This window comes from Mesocricetus auratus, unplaced genomic scaffold (genome assembly GCF_017639785.1).
Source record: "Mesocricetus auratus isolate SY011 unplaced genomic scaffold, BCM_Maur_2.0 Super-Scaffold_100045, whole genome shotgun sequence".
Classification (NCBI taxonomy): domain Eukaryota; kingdom Metazoa; phylum Chordata; class Mammalia; order Rodentia; family Cricetidae; genus Mesocricetus; species Mesocricetus auratus.
This window is the reverse complement of record NW_024429222.1, coordinates 1,346,583-1,368,504: the sequence shown is the minus strand read 5'-3', so window position 1 is coordinate 1,368,504 and position 21,922 is coordinate 1,346,583. Positions and strand designations below refer to the sequence as shown.

The window sequence follows — 21,922 nt, the reverse complement described above, 5'->3', positions numbered from 1 at the left end:
TTCCTGAAGGACATGTCATTTCCACAAACTTGTGTTTAAAAGGGCAAGTTTGAATCTAGTGGGGCTTTGTTACTGGACAAATGAAGGGTAACGATGCCTTGACATAAATGGTCTTATTCTAGTGTGTGTGGCGATTTTTAAGGGAGTGTGAAGGAGAGAAAAATACGGAGCCGGCAGTTATTCCACAGTGTGACTCATCAGCAGGCTTCTCATCTAGACAGGCTCGTCTCTTTTTGTTTAATAACCAAAGCAGAGAGAATGCAGAACCGACAGTTTCAAATAACATTACAGGGAAAAATAAAGAAACGAGGGTAGGGGAGAGTGTGGTCATCAAACGCAGCCACATCCGGTCATAAGTCTAACCCTTGCAAGGAACAAAACACAGGTCAGGTCGGGGGTACCAGCTCCCACTATCTACAGCAGAAGCTATACCTTTGGAGGAATCATGGTCACCCCTGCTCCTCGTCTGCCCCCCTCTCAGTTGAAAAGTCAAAATGCCCACTCTCAGTGGGTTCCCTTTGCTTGGGAAAAACTGTGATGGTCAAAGGGGCTGAAATCCAGTTCATTCTGAGCTGTATGTCCTTGAGTTGTACTTGTCCAAAGAATCATGCTTTTGGGGTCCATAACTGGGTTATTTAGAAAGGGCTCCTTCCTAACCTAGGGGCTGGCACTGGCTTTTTTGGAGCATATGATGGATGCTGGAACATGGGCTTGGAGAAGAGTTTTCACTCTGGAGAACATTTTCCTTTCTTACTTCCTGATGCTGACCCTACCCTCATCTGAACCTCCGAATGTATTAGACTTTTTCACAATTTACCCACAGACCCATTCAGCTTCTGAAAGGCCAGAATATGAGGGCCCTAGACAAATTCCTGCAGTTCTTTCGTCTCTTTGCTGCTTTTCTAAGTTTATGTGGTGCCTGTCCCCTCGTGTGAAGGCTGTGGCTGCTGTTCTATAAATCTAGCCTCCCTCGTTTCTCACTCACACGTGTAGTTTCTGAGACAGGGCTCTAACAGTCTCGCTGCATACTATTATGCTGCTTCCAGCCTCTCCTTAGTATGAATGGGGTGCATCTCTGATGCTGTTTCCACACTGTGCTGCCTCTTAGACTTTATATGACATCTATTTAATGTTCGTGTTCATGGAGGGCTTAGCAATGTATCCAAATATATTCTTTAAGATTTGGGTAAAAAGTTCAATTATTCAGATATTCAACAAATGTTTATTGGTACTTATGAAGCATTGAAAGCTTATCGAGGATGATATCAAGATAAGCTCATATCTTGATTTTAAAGGCTGAAATACCATTTTTTTAAAGTCTTAAATAAAATGGAAGGCAGTCTGGAAGACACCATACTTCTAACAATGCTCTGGAAATGCAGTTGAATTTGATATGCAGTCAGGAGTTTCCGACAGACGTTGATTGTACAATAAACTTAACACAGAGAACGTGCCAGTGTGACAGAGGGGCTTTAAATCAGGTTTAAGGCTTGTCATGCCTCAGTACACGTGCTAATATTTTAGTCAGTCTCTAGCACAGCTGCTAAAACATGTGGGCTCTGTAGATCAAATGGAACTTGTAAATTTCATGAGTTCTGCATTCTGATTCTTAAGATTATTTTGCTTTTCTAATTAGAAAGCAGACATTGCTTCTGATAGAGGACATCAAGATTTATTGATCCTCCCCAAATATCTTGCAGAACAATAAATTTTGTACTTCATATTTTAAAAAGTTGATACACAGTTCTTTTGAGCAGCAGAAGAAAATGTCAAAATTTAGCACATGTCACAGGAAGCTAAGTGCTCATTCAGAAAGCAGACTTGCAAGTGATGTCTATTTCAACTAAGAGCAGTTTTTTTGCAATTTTTCTGAGCTAATCAAAAGATTTAATTCTTAAGGATACAAGTGTTTACTTCCTTCTGAATTTTAACAAGTATTAAAAATTTCAAGGGCTTTTCCTCTCTGCCATTCTTTAATTTCTCTTCCCTACACATCAGTCATCAGAACTTATTCTCTCTCCATGGGCTTCATGACTATGCTTTTCAGTCTTAAGTTTTGTAAGTGGCTTCCTCTGGACCATCTTTTCATAACTTCTCTTCACACACTGAGTCAGGTAATCTATTTCTCTTCTTTGTCTAGCTTGCAAGGCTGGATTGTGCCATTATTCCCAGCTTTGCTGACTGACACACATAGTGTCCTATACATGATCTAGGAGCCAGTCATACCTCGAACCGGTCAGAGTAGTGTTGGGCTGCATTTCTTCAGGTGTTCACACATCCATTTACTTGGTATCAGTTGACTTGTAACCTGGAAAAGCCACTTATCCCTTTCAGACTCTAACACTGGGCTACAAATTTTATGCAACAAACCTGATGTCTTAGGTGAAACTCAGTAAGACTGGTCAGAAAAATCATGCTTGTTGGGACCAGAGCCCAAGAAAGTGGGTCACATGTGACATCAAGGAAGGAAATACATTAATAAGATTTAAATATTTAATCTACTTGCTTACGTAAATTTGGCAGCTAATTCCATGTCCAAATCAATTAAATGACAACATTCAGGGTTATTAAGTTCAGTATTGTAAACTTGAACAAAGAATGTTTCCAGACAATTTGTTAGTTCAGAAACAGATTTTTTTGACTTTCAACTTCTCTTTTACAAATTTAACTACATAAGACCTTTTAATACTTATTATTATTTGTTAATTATGTGTAGGTGTATGCACCTGTATGTGGTACGTATATATGAGTGCAGTTAATACACTTCTGAACACTTCTGTAATCCTATATTTATCAGATGCTCAGAAAATGCTTAGACCAGCCCTTAAACTTAGCACAGTCCCAAACCATAGTCATGTTTCCAGGATAAGAACTAAGAGTTTTGTACGGCATTATTAATAATGAAGCTTCTGAGGTTAAATATCAGGGGTTAGTTTTGTTTTTTTCGATGTGTACTGCTGATCTTGCTTTTTCAGCACAATGGTGCTACAACCTCATAGCACCTCCTAAGTCCAGTAAAGCATTGCCAACTGCCAAGTTTGTTTTTAATGGCCGAAAGGCAAAAATTTGGTCTAAAGAAGCAGGATGCTGGAACATGTAGCAGTGAATTTTTGATTCCCAAACTACTTCTATGGTTCAGTGAAGATTACGGTAGCTGGCACAAATTATGAAAACTGGGGTTTCACTTGATTCCAATCACTGCTTACCATTCAACTGCCGCTGGCATGCAAAGGTCTAATGAAGGCAAACAGAATACAACATCTACCTCACTAGCACATCAGTTCGCCCATTGCTGGCTGCCTGGATTAGCTTCAACACAAAAGGCACAGCAGGAAAGCTATCACCTATGCTTCCTACACCCCCCTGGCTAGCTAACCAGACACGAGTCCCCATTGCTTGGCTTGACTTCTCCTTCCAGCAGCAAGTTCATCACAACCTTCATCAGATAGCTGCAGGTTCCTCGTTTTCCCAGTGGGGGCGTGTTGTAGAAGGAGGTCATATCATCCTACAAAGGAAGAGAGTAAACAAGTCCTTGGAGTTGACAGGTGAAATCAGCAGCTGCCTGAGAGGGAAATACATTTGCAGAAAGATTTCCTCATGGAAATTATGAGCTTCCCACACTTCACTTTCATTTTCCCCAGGCATCTTCTCAGCATATAAACAAAAGCAGACACTTTTAGCAGCCTTCCCTTTGCTAGTGATTATTTACTTAGGGAAGGAACCCTTTCACAGATGAGCATATAATATTAAACAGAGAGCCCAGAAGGGACTACATTAGACAGTACATAGCCCCAGTGTTGCCCGTTCTACACACCCATCTTCCTCTGAATTTATTTTACAGCCTTCTGGAATCAGTGGATTCTCCCTGGCAAAACACATTTTAATTGTCAGCCATATAAAAAACTATCTCATCTTAGATTTCTTTTTCTTCTTTTGTCAGAACTTCATAGCTCAATCAACTAGTAATTAGCTAAAAAGCAATATTAATTCCTCAAGTAAGTCTGACGGTCTCTCAAGCATTCTAATTTTGTACTCTGCAAATCTGTTTTGGGTGTGAAATGGTAAGATTAGAGACCATTTCAACAGCTGAAACAATGAAACTTTCGTCCGAATGCTGGCTTCTCCACTTACTTGTTTCTCTATTTCTTTCAGCCGACTCTCATCCTTTTGGAACTCGTGAAATGCTTCTTTGACCAGTCTGTCTAAATCCACCTTGTCTTGAAATTCTAGTTCAGGGTTTCTTTCCAGCACAATGGACACGACCATTAGTAGCTACAAGAGACGGATATCAAAAGCCACCTACATGAACCACAACAGTGACACAGTCTGGACAGGGTTTCATCATGGATCTGATGACCAGCACTCTGTATATTAAGAAGCATTATGGATAGGATCCTAACTCTGAACATAAGTAGCACCTGTTCTATTTGGAACAAGCATGTTTATCACAGTATTCCTATAACCACAGAAAGATCTTTGAGTCACTGCTAGTTTTTTGAAGATGCATTTTGGGGATGGAGAGAAAGCTCAGTTGGTCAAGAGCTTGCCTTCATCAACCTATTTGGCTGCACCACAATTTGTCCCCAGATAAGATTTTATTTTTGATTATGCATAAGTGTGTGTGTATGTGCACAGTGTCTGCATGCAAGTGCAGTGCCCACAGAGGCCAGAAGAAAAGCGGGCACTGGATCTCTTGGAACTAGAGTTTTAAGCAATTATGAGCCACCTGATGTGGATGCTGGGGACCAAACTTGGGTCATCTAGAAAAGCAGCAAGTGCTCTTAACCATGGAGCCATCCTTTCAAGATCTTATAATGCTCATTTTATTATTAGTTTTAATTTTCAGGTTTTTTTGGAAGAAGGTCTCTTTACATAGTCCTGGCTGTCCTGGGACTCAGAGATGTACGCACCCTCTGCTTTGTAAGTGCTGGAATTACAGGTCTGAATTACCACAGCTGGCTTATAATGCTCAGTTTAGACAACAAACGTCCATGTATGTGGTAACTGGTAAGGGCCTTCTGATGAGCCTTATGCTTTGTACACTAACCAGCAAAGACTTCCTAGTTCCAAGCTTAGGAATCTTACTGGGTACATCTTATCTAAATGCTGCGAGGCAGAACTTGAAGACACTACAGTAAAATCCCGGGGTCACAATGTGGCAGACCTATGGGCGGGGAGGGCATTAGACAGATAATACGTTCTTGTGTTGCAGTTCTAAAGGACATTTCTCCAGCTGGGGAAAAGGCGCCAAGGTCATCAGAGGTCAACGAGAAGACTATCTTCCTGGACACTGCACATGAAAAGCTAAGGATATGGCACAAAGAAAGCATCCTTCTAACCCTGCCTTTCTGGACCTCCATCTCTGCACTGCTCCTTCTACCTGCTGTGTGACAATCCTATTCACATCCTGGGCCATCAGAGGTGAGACTGAATATCACTCGGGTTTGGCTGCAGCTCCAGAAATAACGGTGGAGCAGGGGCCAAATCTACGTGAATATTTACTGCAAGCTCCTATGTCAATAAGACACACGAGTTACTTGCAAGAATATAATGTCTGATAGAAACATTGCCAGAGAAAGAGACAGTGGGAGCATTGGCCATACACTAAATTCTGCATTCCAGGAACTCACTGTACAGGGTTATATGGGACTGAGGGCAAGTATGTGAATGTGCTCACAGGTACATGTACTTTAGCGTGCTATACAATGTCTTCTCTTCACAGACGAAGCTTGGAAAGATGTCCTTTGATCACTAGCAGCAAGGATCTCTTGCTCCCCATAATTCTTTAAACTCTTCCAACATTCTACAATCGTCGCGTACTATTCCTAAAAGTAGGAGAAGCTGAACACTAAATGGAAGGCAATGATTGCTCCCTCTGCTGTTATGGTTCTGTTATGCACTGGCTGTGGCAGGATGAGTGGTCCATTTGGTTTCTCCACCGAAGGGAGTTTACGGTAAGGTACTTGGTCCAGGTCAAGGATGTCTGTCTTCTTGGTGACTCTTTTGGAGGAGCTGACAGGTGATGGGCAGAGTTCTTGGTTTTGGGGGAGAGGGTAGTTTTTTGATTTTTTAAAATTATTCTTCACTGAGCAGACAGAAGCAAGCCTTCAATGATCTACTTTTTTCTTTTTTAATACAAACCTCTACAATGATCTGTCTGTACTTTGGCTGGTCAACATTTCCCAACATGTCTTCAACAAGGAGGGAAAAATTCATCTCATACATGGTCATATCCGACAAGGTTGGTTGCTGAAAAAGAAAAAAAGATCACAATCACATTAACATGCTGAATGTTATCCTGTGTATCGTTTAATAGAGGAATTTCATTTTCTAATCAATAATCTTTCCAGTTTCTATAAGACCAGAGAGATCATTTTCACTCCTGTGACCAAATTTTATATATGTCAAACTACTGAAGCCAGCCAGCCAACTACTGTGATAAATTAAGCCTCCCACTTTTAGTAGTTATCTTCATTATGCTAGTAATTTTAGGGGAAAGGACTGTATTAAAAATCCATTCCATAAATAAAAGTAACAACTAGAAATTGAGACTATGAATAGAGTACATATTGTATTCAGAATTAACATGAGAAGTTATGCTTGCTGTTGGACTTTAGGATGTAAGTCATTGTTATTGAATTTGTAACATTTCTTCTGTTTTTCCCCAAGCTTCCAACAGAAAAAATGCAACAAATAAGCAAAAATTATGTGAAGAAATGGCTGGAAACAGAAAAAAAAAGAGGCAGAGGCAAAGCTAAAAGAACCTTTCCCTTTGCCTTTTTTGGGACAAATCACTGAGGACACTGGGTCCCATCCACATCAGAGCATGGAGAGCATGGTGGCCAACTGTGACTGGATTAAGAAGCACACAGAGCTTTAAAGAGGGACACCAGAAAGGTCTGAGTAAAGAAGACCCAGCCTAAATGTAGGCAGCAGGAGCTGCGGTCTGGATAAAGGGAAAAAGCCCAGCATCCCTCACTTCCTGTTTCTGGCTCACACCTTGAACCCCACTGTTCCCACTGTCACCCTTTCACTGCCACAGCGGACTGCGCTCCTCTGAACCACGAGTTACGATAGACCCTTTCCCCTTTGTTGCTTAGGGCCAGGTACCTGGTGAGAAAAGTAAATATGACAGAGAGAAGTCCTAAGGACAGGAGGGAGAAATCCTAATTGGCAGGTGCCAGGAAGGCCAGTAGCATTATTCTAAGAGACGCAGAAGACAGCACCCACTTGCTTTTTTATCCCAGTGGTTTACAAGGAACTTAGCCATAGCTTTAAAACAAAGTGCATCTATTTGCTACTTAGACTAGGACTGAGGAAGCCCTTCTTGACGTAAGTGACAAAGGCATTCAGTCTGCTGTGATGACGCCTCAGTCCTATATTCAGTACAAGTATTGTACTCCACAGTCAGTATAACCCAATATATTGTTACAAGTAGTAAGTGATTTGGGAAACCTGCAGCTGGGCTGCCAGGACAGGTGGCTACTGTGAGGGATAGTTCGGTGCTAAGAATACTGTTCTTCTGGAGGACTCCCAGTACCATGTCAGGTGGCTCACAGCCAGCTCCAAGGGCAGTCTGACACGTCTGGTCTCTGTGGGCACCTGCACTCATGTGCACATATCCATCACTCAGGCCTTTAATCCAGATCTTCCAGGCTGGGAAAAGACAGGCCTTCAATCCCGTCTTGAGTTTCTTTAAATTTGTCTTTCATCTTTCCCTTATGGTACTATCTCTATAACTCCTAAAAGAGAGTTTCTTTCACTAATACTTATATTTATTTGAAAGTTTTAATTTACATATAAGTAGGTATTTTAACTTATGTTTGTTAGGGCTAGGGTTAGTTCAAAGTGTTCAGTGGTTATGGGTTCTTCTGGGTGTAGACCAGATGCTTTTGCAAGTTAAGCTACACTGTGATTATTCCAAGCATACACACACACACACACACACACACACACACACACACACACACACACACTATAAGTTCTGTTACTCTAGAGAAATCTGACCAATACAACACACATAGTTAAGAATAATAAAAATAAACTAAAAATAAAAAAGATTTTCAATAAATAACCTAATGACGCACCACTAGGTCTTAGAAAACAGAGCACTCTTAACCTCAAAGCAATGGATGGCAATAAATACAGAGCAGGGAAGAAATGAATGGAATGGAGATTAAAAGATCAATACATAGAACAACTCAGGTCTATAACAATCTGAGACTGAAATGGCCACAGATCCAAAGAAAGAAAGAAAGAAGAGAAAGGTCACACAGACTTGTAACCAGAACTGAGTCTGTAAAATGAAACAATACTTAATATACATGTATATATTTTTAATGCAAAGAGAGGCTGGTAAACACAGCTGAGACCATCATAGAATCAAATGGAGCCTGATAGGTATGGTGGGGTGGGGGCTTGAGATAGGTGACCACACTGCACTGCCCATGAGGGCTAGTAGCAGAGGAACTGTCATGGTTGTCAGGGGACAGGCTGGCTAGAACAGCAGCCATGGGGCATCTGAAAGAAGGCTAGGGCACCCAACTTTTGAGTTCAGTTCAATGAAGAGCCCATAACAGATCCTTAGACACCGCCTCCCTTTTTCTACCGATTTCTTGTGAGCTGTTTCACAGACACTCTTGTGTTTGTATAAGCAAACACACATGGGCTCATCTGAGACTATTTTTTTTTCATATAAAGAGCCACCTCAAAGTTAATGTGGTTAAGTTTCAATACTAGAAGCAGATACTGTACTCCATTTCTGCTTCCGTATATGCAGAGTGAGTTGAGTATCAGGACTAAATAAATGATATCACATCAAAGAAGCAGGCCATGTTATATAATCAAGAAAACCATCCATGCACAGAAGGCTCAGCAGTTCCTCAACACCATCAAGAAGTCACACCACAAGGAACCTGAAAGCCTGTCTCTCAGCCCAGGGCTACGTCTCAGCAGCGCTTCCCTGCTCCGCACAGCATAAGGCCACTCTGCTGCTGGCGGAATCTACTTCTGCTTTTCCATGTATGTTGTATGTTTGTGAAGCCCCAGCAGTGGTGGAGAGAGATCACTACTGGAAGAAAGCTAATGCACTGTGCAGGTTAGTTTTGGTCAACTCAGCACAAGCCAGGGTAATCTGGGAACATCAACTGAGAGATGGCCTCCATCAGATTGGCCAGTGGGCAAGTCTGTGGGGGGCATTTACCTGATTAATAATAATTGATGTGGGAGGGTCCAGCTCACTGTGGGCTATGCCACCCCTGGGCTGATGGCCCTGAGTTATGTAAGCAAGCAGGCTGACCCACTTGTCATCGACTGTAACACTCCAGAGAATGGGCCCTGTCCCTGGCCTAGCCAATCCTGTTGGCTCTATTACTCACTGTCATGTGGCAGTGTGGGCAAGGGAGAGACGTCATTGTGTCATCTTCTCGTGTCACACCCATCGATGCCTGAGGTAGGTGGGAGAGCTGGCCATGAGGTCCTACGCATGGGAGAGCTATCCCTGTCCTCCCCCACCTGCTGTAACACTCAGGAGAAAGACCCCTACACCTCTCCTGGACAACACAGCAGAGCTGGCCCTGAAGGTGCAGGTGTGGGAGAGCTGACCCTGAGGACAGGAAAGCAGGAGAACTGGCCCTGCGCATCACAGCAAGGGGCGAAGTAGCCAGGGCAATACCGGAGAGCTCACCCTGATGGTGAAGACAGGGGAGATCTGGTGGGCTGACCAGGGCTGCAACTAACTACCCAGGCCCAGAACCAGGGTTATGAATTAGTCCACCCCAATATCCACCCCATCTGTGATCTGCTGGAGCATGTGAAGGGACTGGACCCAAAGCTGCAGGATCCACAACACAGGGCAACAGCTGGATAACCAACAGGAGTCCCGGTGAGGACTCTGCAGTGAACACTTGCAGTAAAGACACACGGATAAAAGGGTTTACTGCACGGCTCACGGAGTCACACTACAGCCTCCATGGGCACATCCCCCCCTTGCATTTCTTTTCCTTTTTTCTCTTAAATTGTATCAGGTGGGGGGAGGCTGCAAGGGCACAGGGAGGATACACAGGGACAGGAAATGAATAGGATCAAGATACATGATGTGAAAGACACAAAGAATAAATAAAAACAAAGTTAAAAAAAAAAGGCTGAGCAAGCCATAGGGATCAAGGCAGTAGGCAGCGTTTCTCTGTTTCTGTTTCAGTTCCTGTCTAGAGCTCCTGTCCTGATTTCCCATCATGGTAGACTAGAAACTGAAGACGAAATAAGCCCTTTCCCCCACAAGTTGCTTTTGGTCATGGTGTCTATCATAGCAATAGAAAGCAAACCAATACATATAAGAAGCCCTAAATTTACAAATAACTGAACAGAAAAGAGACAGCTTGCTCAATAAGAGGCTTCATCATGTGTTATCTATTAAGAGAAGGTTCTGCAAGCATCTGAAATACTCCAATACAAGGACATAGATACAACTCAGCAATTACACATTTGGTAAAGCTTTTCTGTATACATAGACACTGAAACTAGAGAATAAAAGAAACATGGACTGGATAAAAAACAATTCTGATGCAAACAACAACTTATATTCTGGCGTTTTATCTTGTTTTGAGCACCCCTGTTTTGAACATTCTTAGAACACTGCAAAGAAGAAAAGTTGTCTGCAGTGCAGAGGGGAGAGAACCCCTTTCCTCCCGTTGGTCCTTTCTCCCTAGCCACTTTACCTGTGGCAAATGCTTCCCGGCTACGACGATACCATTGGGGGTGCGCTCCAGGATCTGCCACACCCGGTCGTAGAACCCAGGAGGAGTTCTGTTCAAGGACCCATCAATCTGACGCCTATCCAGCCAAGATCTGTAGAACAAAGGAAAAGTCACTGTGCTGAAAATCAACTTTGTTTTTGGAGAGAGCAGGACTCTGTGTGCAACAGAGAGAGTGAGAGTAAAAGCTTCAGCGGCGTACGTCTGCCATGCTTAGTGGAGGAAGAGGAGGGCACAGTCACAAACTCTGGCATTCACAGGCACAATGAGGCTCTCTAGCAAGCTATGAGTTGCTCACGACATCCTCAGATGATTTTCCCTTATCAAATTCACGGTTATTTTACAATGTTATCACATTAATAAAATGTAAGCACCAGAAAGGTATGGATATCATATAGCTTGATCATTTCTATAGATCCTTACCAGAGTGGGCTCAATAAACATTTGGTAAGAAATGAACAGCAAATGTTCAGAAAGGTATTACATATCTATCTATCTATCTATCTATCTATCTATCCATCTATCTGTATGTATATGCAAAATGAAATGATCTTATCTTATTTTAAATCTTATAAAAGTTGCCCATTTAAATAAGGCTGAAGTCTCAGTTCAAAAACCTAGTTATGAAATCTTAAATGTCAACCAGATACAGAATCTTACACATCAGAGTTATAACCAGAACCATAATAATAAACCTAAATTCTATTAAATTACCATTCACAAACGCCAAAGATACAAAACTTGCTTTGTTTTTAAAGAACACACAGTGACACAGTATAATTTTTTCAAAAGCTGAAAATTATGTGTGTGTGTGTGTGTGTCTCTGTGCCTTTGTGTGTGTCATTTACACTTGGTAAAGACAGACTGAAACGCACAATTATCACACTCAAGGTGTGTCAGGATCAACAAACTGGCAATATTTCTAAGTACAAACGTGGCTGTGTAAGACAGAGCAAACAGCTAAAGACACATGCTATTGTGTGGCAGAGGATCAGTGCAATTTGATACATTTAGTGATTAAGAGTGATCTTCTCTGGATGGCTGAAGTTTCCATTAATAGACCCAGACTTACACTATTGCTTTCAGTTTTTTACTAAAAGGCAACAAGGTCAAGCACCTAGTGGTACCTTGATGATGTTTTTCTTTGGTAACTGAATACCCTCTGCATTTGTATTTTCACTAAATGTGACAATAACAAAGATACATTTCATAGCTCTATGAGGTTACGGCAAATACTTTAAAAGGAGTATTTGCCTGGAACATCAAAAGAATATGAGAATGCTCACAATGGAGCTGGGAAACTACTTTGCAATACTTATTATTATTATTATTATTATTATTATTATTATTGGTATTTTGCATGTATGTACTATGTGTAGGCCTGGTGCCTGTGGAAGGCAGAGAGGGCACTGATTCCCTGAAACTGGAGCTGTGTGGTTCTGAGCCACCCTGTGGGTGCTGGGAATTGAAGTGGGATCATTGTAAGAGCAGCCGGTGCTCTTAACCACTGAACCATTTCTCCAGCTCTACTTTAAAACTGTCATAATACTTTGAAGACGTTTATAATTACAGAAGTCACAAAAATAACACAAATTCCCCATGTCTCTTCACTCAAGCCCTCTATCACTCTACCATCTTATATAACCATAGCTTCATTATTGGCACCAAGAAATCAAAAGCCATACAATAACACAAATTTATTTTTTGAGCCTTAGTGACATTCTACCAAGTTAGGCTCCAATTCAGGATGGGCTGTGTCATTTAGTTTCCAATTCTATGGTGGTTTCTTGTAAAATAATGCATTTTGGGCAAGACTATCCAGAAGAGATAGGGGGTCAGTTTTAAAACCTCACACAAGGGTAACAGAAGTGAAGTCTTATCACCAGTGATGTCAACCTTTATCATTTGGGGGAAGAGAGTCTGACAGGTTTGTCCACTACAATTAAATTACTTGTTTTTCTTTCTATTGTAAAGATGTTAAATAGAAGTTTTCACTTCACATTACTTCTAACAATGGTTCTTGTCTGCAGCTACTGCTGTAGTTTCTCAGTGATCACTTTCTGTTCCCATCAGTCTATCTGTATTTATTAATCAGATTCTGCCTTGAGGCAGAGTCCCTTCTCTCCCATTCACTGATTTCTATCAGCTTATCTGTTTATAATCTACTCCTATTATTTGTGTATTTCTTCTACAAACATGAGCAGACACACATCTGGAAAAAACAAAAAACCTCATCTCAGCTGGGAGTCCTAGGAGCCTCTTCCAGTTTCTCCAGTGTCCAATTGCACTTCTCTGGTATTTTGAGGGTTTTTTTTTTTTTTTTTTTTTGCTTTCTGTCACAAAGATGCTCCTGGCTTACATGTTTCTCTGCTTTTCTCCGAAACCAACCATTTCTCCAAGAAGGGCGGATTCTTCCTACATAGTGTTTAGAAAGCAGCTGTTTCAGGTGTGCTCATTACTGTGGCAGTTTCACTGCTCTTGGGCATCTCAGACAGAACTACGAAAGACATGAATGCATACACACAAACAGAGATCCATGTGCATTTCTGTATCCATCAGTGTAAAACCACAACTTTATATTGGTTTGTCAATTCCAACCAACCTACTCTCACCCCTACCCCTTTATAGGAATGGCCACTAATAGTGAGAAATCTCCTTTTCAGTCACAATACATTTACTCACTTATTCAGTCTTACTATACACATGAAATTCAGATTGCTATCAGAGTAATCATTATGAGGAGCTCAACTCCGCTACACTGTATCGCTTCACCATTCCCATCCATTCTTATCCTCTCTGAGCAGCACTGATCACATTAGTTTCTGACTTACTCTTCTACACAAATGAATACAAGCACTTAAAAACTAAGCCAGGCGTTGGTGGCGCACGCCTTTAATCCTAGTACTCACGAGACAGAGGTAGTGGATCTCTGTGAGTTGGAGACCAACCTGGTCTACAAGAGCTAGAGAAACCCTGTCTCGAAAAACCAAAATAAATAAATAAATAAAGATAAAAAATAAAAACTAAGAACTGACATTCTTTTGCACTTTTTCATCTTACATTATACCTTAGAATTCCATTCTTCAAAGGTGCACAGTGCCCTGTTATGTGTCATACCACATTTTGTCCTGATTGTTTCTTGTGTGTGGACATTTAGGTTATAGAAATGCTAACATTTTCTATTATAAGCACTGATTTAATGAATGATCTAATCACACACATTTGTTTTTCTGTTGTTGGAAACATATCTCCGAAGCAGATTACTAAAAGGACCTGGGCTGAAGCAAAGAGTTCTTAGATGTCAAATTCCTCCAAAAAGGGCTGTACCCCCAGTTACATGGGCAGATCCTTCTCCTCACAGCCTAGGCAAATGCTCACCACATGGTCTCACTTAGGCCCTGTGACAGGTAAGAAGTCTCTTGAAATGCCCCAGATACAGCTCTAACTGTATATTAATATCAACATCTTTTAAAATAGCCAAAGGCCATTTTTAGTGAGATGCACATATTGTTCATGTTCACCTTGGTTTGGGGTGGTTATCTATCAGTTCTTAAGAATTCTTAGATACTAACTCTTCAGAGCACATTTGGATCCAGTTTCTTGGTTTTCTTCTGACAATATTTTTGTCATGAAAAATGTTATTTAGAATCTGATATTATTAGTTATTTCTTATCCTACCCTTGGTTAAGTCACGCTTAATACCTTTCTCACTCCAAGGTTAGAGAGAAACTTACCAATGCCATCTTCTCTATCCCATGATTTACATGAAGACCTCTAATCTACTTGGAGCTGGTTCTGGTGTATCATAACAAGTATCTGACTTATCTTTTTGTAAACAGTGATCCAGTTGTGAAAAGTATTTATTTTAAAAGTCCATTCTTGATCCAGTGACTTGCGATGGCAATGTTACCATGTAGCAAATTGCCAATGTGGATTGACTGAAGGGTCATCTCTGTACTCTTTTTCTCTCCTTAGGCCTATCTGTTCAGCACCAGCACCACACTGTTTTCGTCACAGAAGTTCCGTGACATGCTTTATTAATTTATTACCGTCAGAGAAAGTTTGCCAGTTCTTCTGTCACGTTAGTTTACCCACATGAAGCTCAGCTCTTGGGATGTCACTGGGGTGCTGTTACATTTACAACTAACATTTTATAACGTTAACCGTTCTATAACAAGGAGACTCACTCCTTTGTTCAAATATATTGCTATAGAAGCCAGCGAGGCACACATCTGTCATCATATGAACAAATGCACACGTACAAACACATATACACACACGCAGACAAACTTTAATACACAAACTCTCTTGTAGATAGTCCAGTTAGACTCTTGTAGGCATATAACTTTGTCACCTTGGGGATGCCAGACACAAATACACTAAATAAGTACTTGCCTAAATAATTACACTACTGCTCATTCTGGAAATAAAAAAATAAACAACTTTCCAGGCAATCCACAAATATTTGTTTTATTCTCTTCTACATAAAGTATATGAAAGGATTTATCTCTGACACTTGCAGTCTATTTAGGGAGGCAGAGTCAGGTAGCACATCTACATAATGTTACCAAACCCAATCTCTTCTGCCAAAGTCTTGGCAGGAGATGCAACATGCCATAAAGCTCCAGACAGAAAATTTAATCACAGTTGTGTAAAATGTTATATTTGCACAGAATAATAAAAAAATTGGAAAATTATAAACTATACCTGGAAAAAGATATAAAATGCAAATCAACACAGAATCACAAATCCAGCCATTTCAATTCATCTGTGTCTAATGCCATCTTACTGGGAAAGTAACCTCATGTTCCACTGAGCCTCCTTCTGTTCTAGCTGGTGCTCACTACAAAGCCCAAACAATCCTTTTGACTCAGCATCGTAAGTGCTGGATTAGAGGTGTGCACCACCATGCCCAACGCCTGAATTTTCTTATCAGTGTTGTACTAATTTCTCATTCGAATCAGCTAAAATATCCGATGTTTCCGTGTCTCTGAGGGTCTACGGGTGACAAAGCCCCACTCACCTTCCGCTCTGCTGAGGCTGGAGAATGTCTAGCAGCAGTTGTTTAACTTCGCTGGGTGAGAGTTGATACAAGTCCATGGTCGGTTGATCTCCACCCCGGATCTGTAGCTCATATTCCATGGCATGGATGATCCACCTGAAGCAAGAGCAAAGAACTCTTCAAATGCCATTGCCTCGTGCTGCTTTCGGCAGTTCCCTTCATAGCACCGATGCATCCAGAGCGGGATGAGGAAAAGGTCATTTACACTTCCTGCATCATTGGTATTTCTTCCATCCAGACTGTAACCTGATCAGAATCTTAAGGATGCTTTTGAACTTGCAATTGGTTGCAAGACATGGGAAAGCTAAGTAGCTAGATTCTTCCCAGGTCAGACTCACTACTGCCATATAATAGTATACGGAAGCAAATAGCTGCTGCAAGAAACATGCCAACACCAAATGGCACATAAGCGACTCATCTTAAGACAGGGCTGAGACGTGCCGTCACATACAACTTCTCTTCCTGGGAAGGACAAGAATAATGATGATTTCTAAAAGTATGATTGTTTTTTTTAAAAACACATAGGTCATTGACTTGGGGTTGGTGGGAACAGAGAAGTGCCAATGTTTGGAATACAAGCGACAGTTAGATGCAACTTAGCTATAGTGTGTTGGAGAAGACAGAGGATTGTCTTTCTGTTTGTACTCCCTTAAAGAATAACCCACAAGGCTACTGTGTGCACAGGCGTGAAAACTTAAGGCAGATACAGTCAAAAGACTGAAGTCCTTCTTTCTGTCAAAGCTAGTTTGCAATACAATAGTGACACTCCTTTGTGGGAAGACTTTGATGTCTCAGTGCAAATGATGGGAGGAAAACTTTAAACCACACCAGGTGAGCCCAGGTGGAGGAGACAAAGCATAAGTCCCTGTGTGCTGGGTGCTGGGCCAGACCACAGGCCACAGACGACAGTCTCCAGTCTGTGTGTGACTTTCAATCTCTGTGGTCTCAGATGAAGACAGTCTCCAGTCTGTGTGTGACTTTCAATCTCTGTGGTCTCAGATGAAGACAGTCTCCAGTCTGTGTGTGACTTTCAATCTCTGTGGTCTCAGATGAAGACAGTCTCCAGTCTGTGTGTGACTTTCAATCTCTGTGGTCTCAGATGAAGACAGTCTCCAGTCTGTGTGTGACTTTCAATCTCTGTGGTCTCAGATGAAGACAGTCTCCAGTCTGTGTGTGACTTTCAATCTCTGTGGTCTCAGATGAAGACAGTCTCCAGTCTGTGTGTGACTTTCAATCTCTGTGGTCTCAGATGAAGACAGTCTCCAGTCTGTGTGTGACTTTCAATCTCTGTGGTCTCAGATGAAGACAGTCTCCAGTCTGTGTGTGACTTTCAATCTCTGTGGTCTCAGATGAAGACAGTCTCCAGTCTGTGTGTGACTTTCAATCTCTGTGGTCTCAGATGAAGACAGTCTCCAGTCTGTGTGTGACTTTCAATCTCTGTGGTCTCAGATGAAGACAGTCTCCAGTCTGTGTGTGACTTTCAATCTCTGTGGTCTCAGATGAAGACAGTCTCCAGTCTGTGTGTGACTTTCAATCTCTGTGGTCTCAGATGAAGACAGTCTCCAGTCTGTGTGTGACTTTCAATCTCTGTGGTCTCAGATGAAGACAGTCTCCAGTCTGTGTGTGACTTTCAATCTCTGTGGTCTCAGATGAAGACAGTCTCCAGTCTGTGTGTGACTTTCAATCTCTGTGGTCTCAGATGAAGACAGTCTCCAGTCTGTGTGTGACTTTCAATCTCTGTGGTCTCAGATGAAGACAGTCTCCAGTCTGTGTGTGACTTTCAATCTCTGTGGTCTCAGATGAAGACAGTCTCCAGTCTGTGTGTGACTTTCAATCTCTGTGGTCTCAGATGAAGACAGTCTCCAGTCTGTGTGTGACTTTCAATCTCTGTGGTCTCAGATGAAGACAGTCTCCAGTCTGTGTGTGACTTTCAATCTCTGTGGTCTCAGATGAAGACAGTCTCCAGTCTGTGTGTGACTTTCAATCTCTGTGGTCTCAGATGAAGACAGTCTCCAGTCTGTGTGTGACTTTCAATCTCTGTGGTCTCAGATGAAGACAGTCTCCAGTCTGTGTGTGACTTTCAATCTCTGTGGTCTCAGATGAAGACAGTCTCCAGTCTGTGTGTGACTTTCAATCTCTGTGGTCTCAGATGAAGACAGTCTCCAGTCTGTGTGTGACTTTCAATCTCTGTGGTCTCAGATGAAGACAGTCTCCAGTCTGTGTGTGACTTTCAATCTCTGTGGTCTCAGATGAAGACAGTCTCCAGTCTGTGTGTGACTTTCAATCTCTGTGGTCTCAGATGAAGACAGTCTCCAGTCTGTGTGTGACTTTCAATCTCTGTGGTCTCAGATGAAGACAGTCTCCAGTCTGTGTGTGACTTTCAATCTCTGTGGTCTCAGATGAAGACAGTCTCCAGTCTGTGTGTGACTTTCAATCTCTGTGGTCTCAGATGAAGACAGTCTCCAGTCTGTGTGTGACTTTCAATCTCTGTGGTCTCAGATGAAGACAGTCTCCAGTCTGTGTGTGACTTTCAATCTCTGTGGTCTCAGATGAAGACAGTCTCCAGTCTGTGTGTGACTTTCAATCTCTGTGGTCTCAGATGAAGACAGTCTCCAGTCTGTGTGTGACTTTCAATCTCTGTGGTCTCAGATGAAGACAGTCTCCAGTCTGTGTGTGACTTTCAATCTCTGTGGTCTCAGATGAAGACAGTCTCCAGTCTGTGTGTGACTTTCAATCTCTGTGGTCTCAGATGAAGACAGTCTCCAGTCTGTGTGTGACTTTCAATCTCTGTGGTCTCAGATGAAGACAGTCTCCAGTCTGTGTGTGACTTTCAATCTCTGTGGTCTCAGATGAAGACAGTCTCCAGTCTGTGTGTGACTTTCAATCTCTGTGGTCTCAGATGAAGACAGTCTCCAGTCTGTGTGTGACTTTCAATCTCTGTGGTCTCAGATGAAGACAGTCTCCAGTCTGTGTGTGACTTTCAATCTCTGTGGTCTCAGATGAAGACAGTCTCCAGTCTGTGTGTGACTTTCAATCTCTGTGGTCTCAGATGAAGACAGTCTCCAGTCTGTGTGTGACTTTCAATCTCTGTGGTCTCAGATGAAGACAGTCTCCAGTCTGTGTGTGACTTTCAATCTCTGTGGTCTCAGATGAAGACAGTCTCCAGTCTGTGTGTGACTTTCAATCTCTGTGGTCTCAGATGAAGACAGTCTCCAGTCTGTGTGTGACTTTCAATCTCTGTGGTCTCAGATGAAGACAGTCTCCAGTCTGTGTGTGACTTTCAATCTCTGTGGTCTCAGATGAAGACAGTCTCCAGTCTGTGTGTGACTTTCAATCTCTGTGGTCTCAGATGAAGACAGTCTCCAGTCTGTGTGTGACTTTCAATCTCTGTGGTCTCAGATGAAGACAGTCTCCAGTCTGTGTGTGACTTTCAATCTCTGTGGTCTCAGATGAAGACAGTCTCCAGTCTGTGTGTGACTTTCAATCTCTGTGGTCTCAGATGAAGACAGTCTCCAGTCTGTGTGTGACTTTCAATCTCTGTGGTCTCAGATGAAGACAGTCTCCAGTCTGTGTGTGACTTTCAATCTCTGTGGTCTCAGATGAAGACAGTCTCCAGTCTGTGTGTGACTTTCAATCTCTGTGGTCTCAGATGAAGACAGTCTCCAGTCTGTGTGTGACTTTCAATCTCTGTGGTCTCAGATGAAGACAGTCTCCAGTCTGTGTGTGACTTTCAATCTCTGTGGTCTCAGATGAAGACAGTCTCCAGTCTGTGTGTGACTTTCAATCTCTGTGGTCTCAGATGAAGACAGTCTCCAGTCTGTGTGTGACTTTCAATCTCTGTGGTCTCAGATGAAGACAGTCTCCAGTCTGTGTGTGACTTTCAATCTCTGTGGTCTCAGATGAAGACAGTCTCCAGTCTGTGTGTGACTTTCAATCTCTGTGGTCTCAGATGAAGACAGTCTCCAGTCTGTGTGTGACTTTCAATCTCTGTGGTCTCAGATGAAGACAGTCTCCAGTCTGTGTGTGACTTTCAATCTCTGTGGTCTCAGATGAAGACAGTCTCCAGTCTGTGTGTGACTTTCAATCTCTGTGGTCTCAGATGAAGACAGTCTCCAGTCTGTGTGTGACTTTCAATCTCTGTGGTCTCAGATGAAGACAGTCTCCAGTCTGTGTGTGACTTTCAATCTCTGTGGTCTCAGATGAAGACAGTCTCCAGTCTGTGTGTGACTTTCAATCTCTGTGGTCTCAGATGAAGACAGTCTCCAGTCTGTGTGTGACTTTCAATCTCTGTGGTCTCAGATGAAGACAGTCTCCAGTCTGTGTGTGACTTTCAATCTCTGTGGTCTCAGATGAAGACAGTCTCCAGTCTGTGTGTGACTTTCAATCTCTGTGGTCTCAGATGAAGACAGTCTCCAGTCTGTGTGTGACTTTCAATCTCTGTGGTCTCAGATGAAGACAGTCTCCAGTCTGTGTGTGACTTTCAATCTCTGTGGTCTCAGATGAAGACAGTCTCCAGTCTGTGTGTGACTTTCAATCTCTGTGGTCTCAGATGAAGACAGTCTCCAGTCTGTGTGTGACTTTCAATCTCTGTGGTCTCAGATGAAGACAGTCTCCAGTCTGTGTGTGACTTTCAATCTCTGTGGTCTCAGATGAAGACAGTCTCCAGTCTGTGTGTGACTTTCAATCTCTGTGGTCTCAGATGAAGACAGTCTCCAGTCTGTGTGTGACTTTCAATCTCTGTGGTCTCAGATGAAGACAGTCTCCAGTCTGTGTGTGACTTTCAATCTCTGTGGTCTCAGATGAAGACAGTCTCCAGTCTGTGTGTGACTTTCAATCTCTGTGGTCTCAGATGAAGACAGTCTCCAGTCTGTGTGTGACTTTCAATCTCTGTGGTCTCAGATGAAGACAGTCTCCAGTCTGTGTGTGACTTTCAATCTCTGTGGTCTCAGATGAAGACAGTCTCCAGTCTGTGTGTGACTTTCAATCTCTGTGGTCTCAGATGAAGACAGTCTCCAGTCTGTGTGTGACTTTCAATCTCTGTGGTCTCAGATGAAGACAGTCTCCAGTCTGTGTGTGACTTTCAATCTCTGTGGTCTCAGATGAAGACAGTCTCCAGTCTGTGTGTGACTTTCAATCTCTGTGGTCTCAGATGAAGACAGTCTCCAGTCTGTGTGTGACTTTCAATCTCTGTGGTCTCAGATGAAGACAGTCTCCAGTCTGTGTGTGACTTTCAATCTCTGTGGTCTCAGATGAAGACAGTCTCCAGTCTGTGTGTGACTTTCAATCTCTGTGGTCTCAGATGAAGACAGTCTCCAGTCTGTGTGTGACTTTCAATCTCTGTGGTCTCAGATGAAGACAGTCTCCAGTCTGTGTGTGACTTTCAATCTCTGTGGTCTCAGATGAAGACAGTCTCCAGTCTGTGTGTGACTTTCAATCTCTGTGGTCTCAGATGAAGACAGTCTCCAGTCTGTGTGTGACTTTCAATCTCTGTGGTCTCAGATGAAGACAGTCTCCAGTCTGTGTGTGACTTTCAATCTCTGTGGTCTCAGATGAAGACAGTCTCCAGTCTGTGTGTGACTTTCAATCTCTGTGGTCTCAGATGAAGACAGTCTCCAGTCTGTGTGTGACTTTCAATCTCTGTGGTCTCAGATGAAGACAGTCTCCAGTCTGTGTGTGACTTTCAATCTCTGTGGTCTCAGATGAAGACAGTCTCCAGTCTGTGTGTGACTTTCAATCTCTGTGGTCTCAGATGAAGACAGTCTCCAGTCTGTGTGTGACTTTCAATCTCTGTGGTCTCAGATGAAGACAGTCTCCAGTCTGTGTGTGACTTTCAATCTCTGTGGTCTCAGATGAAGACAGTCTCCAGTCTGTGTGTGACTTTCAATCTCTGTGGTCTCAGATGAAGACAGTCTCCAGTCTGTGTGTGACTTTCAATCTCTGTGGTCTCAGATGAAGACAGTCTCCAGTCTGTGTGTGACTTTCAATCTCTGTGGTCTCAGATGAAGACAGTCTCCAGTCTGTGTGTGACTTTCAATCTCTGTGGTCTCAGATGAAGACAGTCTCCAGTCTGTGTGTGACTTTCAATCTCTGTGGTCTCAGATGAAGACAG

At 42.4% G+C, this 21,922-nt stretch overlaps 1 protein-coding gene across 6 annotated transcripts in view; it reads right to left on the bottom strand.

Moving 5' to 3' along the window:
- Positions 1-206: 206 nt before the first annotated feature.
- Phkb (phosphorylase kinase regulatory subunit beta) overlaps positions 207-21,922 on the bottom strand; it is a 183,520-nt gene continuing 161,804 nt past the window's right edge. For 5 of the 6 annotated variants that reach the window (XM_005079191.4, XM_005079190.4, XM_013119903.3 and 2 more), the window contains 5 exons: positions 15,775-15,909; positions 10,716-10,845; positions 6,142-6,249; positions 4,132-4,272; positions 207-3,505 (listed from right to left, as the gene is read on the bottom strand). In XM_005079191.4, coding sequence (XP_005079248.1) covers positions 3,368-3,505; positions 4,132-4,272; positions 6,142-6,249; positions 10,716-10,845; positions 15,775-15,909 — 652 coding nt within the window. In that variant the 3' untranslated portion in view covers positions 207-3,367. The remainder of the gene's footprint in view (positions 3,506-4,131; positions 4,273-6,141; positions 6,250-10,715; positions 10,846-15,774; positions 15,910-21,922) is intronic. The other variant, XM_013119905.3, reaches the window with a different exon arrangement.